Source organism: Olea europaea, unplaced genomic scaffold (assembly GCF_002742605.1).
Source record: "Olea europaea var. sylvestris unplaced genomic scaffold, O_europaea_v1 scaffold1344, whole genome shotgun sequence".
Taxonomy (NCBI): Eukaryota; Viridiplantae; Streptophyta; class Magnoliopsida; order Lamiales; family Oleaceae; genus Olea; species Olea europaea.
The window spans coordinates 199,104-205,120 of NW_019230931.1; the positions used below are offsets into that span (position 1 = coordinate 199,104).

Sequence of the window (6,017 nt, forward strand, 5' to 3'; positions counted from 1 at the left end):
AAGGTTTCTTGTACGTTTTGGGTCCTTTTTGGTTCAATCTTCAATATTGCTCACGTAACTCCCATAAACTTCCAGAGTGATGATACACGTACAAGTACGGGTTTATAGAACCTGTGCCGATCACTCACATACACGGGGTGGGTGGATTGATTTTTTTATTTTTTTTTTAAATGCAAACGGGTCCCGTGTGGGAACCATTTTTTGTGACTGTTGGTAGGGGTTCTGTTTGCGTCAAACAGAACCCCTGTACACCCAACATTGCTCAAACTTCCATGTTTGTCCTCGACTCTCTATAATCATCAATGATTGGTTTTCCTTAAGTTTTGAAGTGTGCAAATCATTTATCAACTTTTCATCAGTCAAATTTCATTCTCGAAACTTGTGAATTTTATGCAGTTGCTCTCTTAATGCTTCATATCCACCATGTGCCATCAAATTGGGCTTCAACTGCTTCAAACCAACTCTAATTGAGCTTGAAACTTGCTTTTCGATCCAAGTACCTCCAAATTTGAGTTATATTTATAATCACAACATTTCCAATAAATTTAATAGAAGTTTGTTCAATTTGTAACTATATATCAATTTTATAAATTTGAATAAGCAGGTAAATGTACTTATCAACATAGACTATATATCTGTAAGTACTAATAAAATCGCAGGTGCTATGAACAAGTTTCAGACTATAATAGAGAAATCCAGATATTGACGTCCCTATAAATACTTAACACAATAATTATACACTAAATATATTATTTATCAAATTTTGGAAGAATAACATTAGTTCTTCTTAATCTTACCGGATGTTGTTACACAACTAACATTCTCGTCAGTCTCTGAAAATTTGGCAAGAAACTGAATAAAACATTGTTATTCCGAGGAGATAATGATAAGCTAGCAATTACGTAGATTACGTGTAATAACACAAGCAGCAGAATGGAATTAGCTATTGTTGGGTTTTTTGATACCCAATAATCCGGGCGATGATTTAAAACAGTTGTCGAATTATTTATCGATACCATGGACTTAGCTCGACTCGGAGATGAACTATACTTTTGGATGGTTCGGGTTTGGGTTGGATGATTATTTGGTTAGTTGGACCATTTAGTGATTAATATGGAGTTGAATTTTAGCCCATTAGTTTAGGTTAATTGGTAGCCCGCTTAGTGAACCCTAGGCCCAATTAGAGTGACCTAAGCTAACATATATATATGTATTTATCTCCCAGCCGTTTTGTGGTGTATGTGTGTTGTAGCAACGGAGAAGAGAGTTGAGAGAAGAGAGGCAACCGATAGAAAGGAAAGCTATGTGAGGTTGTGAGTAAGATTCAACCACTGTTCTTCTTCCTTTCCATACCTTTGAGGATTGCTAACACCACCACCATTCTCCTTTGTGGGGTTAGAGAGAAAGAGAGCAGTCCAAAGTGAAGGTAAAAGTCTTGGGTCGAGTCAAGGTAAATTGGTGTTCGTTTGATTGTTTTCTGAGTCCGGAATCAAGATTTATCGAAGGATTTCCGCTACAGATATTGTGAAATTAGGAGAGTGAAATAACAATTCCAAACGAATTACGAAATTGAGTGATACTTACAAAATTAGGAAAGTGATATTTGTAGAATTATAAAGAGTAGAGAGCGATATATCAGAAAGATAATAAAATTGCAAACTGGTTACCTAGGTGAACCTGCAGGCATCGAGTTGTCAAACGGCTCGTATGAATAACTTGTTGCTCGACTTTGCTAGTGGGGTGAACCAAGTCGAAAAGTGGCTCACCCTATCTAAGCTCAACTCGGGTTCTGATCGTAGATATATGCTCACCATATTATTATGATTATTATCATTTAAAGGACCATGACACATGTATATCAATGCTTACATAAGGGATTACATAATGTCCATATGTCACTTTAGTTTAAAACGCGATTAACTTTTCCATTTAATATTTTTCGTCCACATCTTTTTTGATAACCACTTATATAATATTTTTATGTACAAATGGCAACATTCTTATTTTAAAAAGACATTGCTACATGTACATCAAGACTTGTCTCTTTCATAGTGCTTACAATAATTTGACCTATATCTATTATTTGAGAGCGGGAAGAGTGAGGGTTCCTCTACAATTTTATCTATGGTGAATGACAAACTTCGATTTTGTAAAACTTGTAACTTGCTTGGTAAGGTGGAAGCTTTTAAGGAAGAAAAAAATTACAATAATTCACGAAATGTCATTGTGATAATGCATAACAAACTCACTCCTAAAGTTTCTTGATTAAGTACAATGACAATGGCCGGACTAGGCTATACCCAGATAAGAATTATGCTTCTATGTAATACCAAAGAGCAGCAGCTTTGGTGTTAAATCAGCAAAACGAAGGGGGATAATCTTTTACTAATCTCATTTACACACATGAAATTTTTTCATTTGTGTAACAATAAAAGGGAAGAAGAAATTGCTATGCAAGACATGGTCTAAAAAACCTCAAAACAAGGTTTCATTCTTACCCTTGTATAAGGAAACACAATACAAAAATAACAAAAGGGATTAAGACTCTAATTCATCAGGTACTTCCAAGGGTTGTAATTCTGGTATATCAGTGATTGCTTCTGCAGCAGAAGGCTCCATCACGGGTTGCAAGTGTCTCGTGTAATGAAACTCTATTTGTAGCCGATGATGAAGGGGAGTCGATGCCATCAATCCCTTTTTCAGATCAACTTGCAATTCCCTCAAAGGAATTGCAGCCAAAAAGCTCTTAATGTACTCTTTGCACGACTCTTTTCCTGTGCAGACTATCTTCTGTTCATTTTCGTAATTTCCTTGCACATTAGTGCTGCTTATAACCATTTGCCCTTTGCTAGTGCCTTCCTTGACTTTACTTTGCTCATCCGTAACAGGTTTATTGTCTGACTTGTTAGCCTCGATGTTAGCAAGTTGATGAATGGTTGTATCTCTATCGAATTTCAAGATGAACGCTTGACCGCAGCCCTCATAAAGCCTCTCGCCCAATGTGTCGATAATATAATATGCATCTTGTTCAACCTTTAAGATGAAAAAGTGGTCATTCCAGCTGATAATATAGATCAACTGGTCACCAGTCGGAGAACAATCCATGGCAGTTCGACAAATCTCATCCCAAATGTTATCAAAAGACATGGCACCATTGAGGAAATCAAAATCTTCATTTTCTAGTCCTTCTGGATGGAAGAAGCCTATGAAAGACTTCTCTGGTGCAACAGAAATTGGACGAACTTTAGCCTGGAGTACCGTATCTAGGTCAAAATGCTTGTCTGGGAACCTCTCCTGATAGATTTTGTTTTCACAGAGATTCCTCCACTCTAACGAACCTTCACGGATCAGGCTGTCGAGTTGGGACTTGATCGGCATTTCATCAGCATTTGATTGTAACCAGTCAGCAATCACGGCTACAAGGGCTGTACATGCACTTTCACCTGCTGCTCTCTCACTCCTTTGATCAATCGAAGCAAAGAAAACTTGTGTTTGTAACTTCATATATCCGTCGCGACTGATTATCTCCATCTGCTCCCAGTTACCGACAGCGAAATTTTCATCTCCAAATGGGCATGCTGATAGCATATTAGCAACTGAATCTTCTTCGATTTTCTGGTGTGGTCAGATAGATAGACACTGTCAGAAGCTTCTCATCAAAAAAAAGTGAAATGGTATGTAAATATAAACAACTGAAGTCCAGCATTTATCATGATATGTTGTAATGAAGGAATAAAAGAATGCCACGAGAAGCATACCCCAAAAGTGGATTCATCTGAAGAACTTAGTTGTCTGCGATCAAAATCAATATCATCTCCACCTTCCTCCCCATAATGTTTTTTCAATAATGGTTCTCCTTTAACTTTCGGAGATCTGAAGCTTAGTTTCCTCTTCCTCCAGGGAAGGACTCTACGTTTTGAATTCTGCAGGATGGACTGCTCAGACATTTTCCCTACATCCAATTTCCTGTGGCTATAGTAGACCCAGTCCTCGTCTTCACTACCACTAGAATTCGTGTAACTTGTTGTCCCAGCACAGTTTGCATAGGCCAATGTTCCATAACTGAATGACTTCCGACCACTGGAATCCTCCTTCCCTTCCTCGGAGTCCCCTTCTTCCGAGTCATCAAGTGAGTCTGTATCAAGTGGGTAAATTTCATCGCTTCTGACCGAGCTCCTTTCATCACTTCCTTCCTCTTCATTACCAGTCTTTTTAGCCCTTCTGCTAGATAAACCCCTAAAAATATTCACTCTTTTCAGACTGGCTTTAAAAACAGAGTTCTCTTCTTTTTCCGTTGGGGAAATGTCTCCGTAACAGGGCGACAGAGGAAAAGAAAGAACTGGTCTCAGCATCATTCCTGAAGGTTCCTCAGCATTTCTCAATTCTATTAGGAAGATAGACAGCTGCAAATGAACTTAAGTCTCGGTAAAACATTCATAGGATCAAACAGAACAAAAAAGGTACACAAAACATTGATGGCTTTTTTCACTGACTGTGCAGTAGTGGACAACTATCAAGAAAGAAAACGAGGTTAAATTTTGTATATTCTATAGTTTAGTTCTGGTTAATATTGCATACCAAATATGCTCTGAAGGAAAAGGAATAGACTAACTCATATATGTAAGATACCCATGGAGAGGGTGCTTACACAAAGTGAAGGCCTATTATGAATGTTGGCACCGGGCATATCCATGGGAATTGTGACTTCTCTGTCTTGATTTTCTACATGAGACATAAAGTCTGCAAGGTTCAACATTCCAGTAGCGATGATAGGAATCTTGCCATTTGATCCGAGCTTCAAGCCCTGATTTACAACAACAAATCAGTTTTCTGATCTTCAAAAAGATGTAACATCAGCATATGCACATAGTTTATGAAGCTGACTAGTTCAACCTATTCTCCCTGTTATCGATGATAAATAATCACAAAAGCAAGGGTATATGCCATAACAGTCCTGATAAACAAAATTGACCAAATTCTGTAATAGAATATAACAGTTATTTCGTTCTTAAAAAACAAAATAAATTAAGCCCACAAGCTGAAACATGGGTAGGACCAATCTCCCAAAGGAATTGTCAAACACAAGATCGAAAACCTACGATAAGTGTGTGTTTTGTAAGCAGTACTTGACAAAGTGGAAGATATGGTTGACAAGATTTTTTCTTTTTCTTCTTTAATATTGTCAAGCAATATCCAATCTACCCAATCAAACATGCCATAAATTCATTCTATATTCCAGCTACGAACAAGACTGTAAAACAAAATTCAAGGAGACTGCAAGAAGATGATCCTGAAATAGTAACTCAACAAGTTCTATAACAATCCCTAGAAATCATCCTATTAATTCCAAAGTTTACCAAAACAATCACCAAGCAATAACTTATGGGCTAAAGGGATCAAACGTCTTCCCTCCAAAAAGGTCAAAACTAAACAAAATGCAAGAAAATTTAAGAATTTACTTCATTTTTCCCAAAAACAAGATATGCTCTTACTATTTATTATTATCATGATCTTCTCAGCAATAAATGACTAGCCAATTAAGTAAGAGCTCTCTTAAAGTCTCCTCCTTTGTGAAATTCCTTCTTATACTCCTCCTTAAAGTCCTCAAAGCATTGGCCTTTGACCCTTTCCATTTTATCTCAACCGCAAATCTCGCAGAATCTTGGAGTTCTGAAGATATGAGTAGGCCCTTAATTTGATGAATGGTGATCTGGGCCTCAACTTTCTTGGATGAAATGGAAGGCCATGGCCTCCACTTAATCATCTTCACTACCATTCTTCTTCTCCTGATTTGCACAAACGATTATAAACCCTTTTTGACTTTTGACGAACAATATTAAGCAAGGATGAGGATCAATCTGTATGGGTGTTCTTGAAGAAGATGGATTTTTGGAGAACGGGTTCTTATATAAGTGGAAATTTGAAAGTTGGTTTGAGGGAGTGGTGTGTACAGGCTGACATAACGATTATTTGTGGTGTGCACAAACGCATCCACTGGAGGAAGAAGAAGTTGTTGC

At 37.5% G+C, this 6,017-nt stretch overlaps 1 protein-coding gene across 2 annotated transcripts; it reads right to left on the reverse strand.

The window, feature by feature from the left end:
• Positions 1-2,210: 2,210 nt before the first annotated feature.
• On the reverse strand, positions 2,211-5,429 carry LOC111375167. Of its 2 annotated transcripts, none has more exons than XM_022997964.1 (3): positions 4,649-5,429; positions 3,759-4,403; positions 2,211-3,615 (listed from the first exon to the last, which is right to left on the reverse strand). In XM_022997964.1, the coding sequence occupies exons 1-3, from the start codon at positions 4,754-4,756 to the stop codon at positions 2,539-2,541; spliced, it is 1,830 nt and encodes a 609-aa protein (XP_022853732.1). In that variant the 5' UTR covers positions 4,757-5,429; the 3' UTR covers positions 2,211-2,538. The 2 variants fall into 2 exon arrangements, with proteins under 2 accessions (XP_022853732.1, XP_022853733.1); XM_022997965.1 differs by having other exon boundaries at positions 4,613-5,429.
• Between the last annotated feature and the right edge of the window lie 588 nt (positions 5,430-6,017).

Excerpts from the sequence above, each read along its gene's own strand:
- LOC111375167 (XM_022997964.1), bottom strand. The coding sequence starts at position 4,756 with ATGTTGAACCTTGCAGACTTTATGTCTCATGTAGAAAATCAAGACAGA. Across the intron at positions 4,404-4,648 it reads ATAATAGGCCTTCACTTTGT|CTGTCTATCTTCCTAATAGA; the intron begins GTAAGCACCCTC and ends GTTCATTTGCAG. Across the intron at positions 3,616-3,758 it reads CAGATGAATCCACTTTTGGG|AAAATCGAAGAAGATTCAGT; the intron begins GTATGCTTCTCG and ends TGACCACACCAG.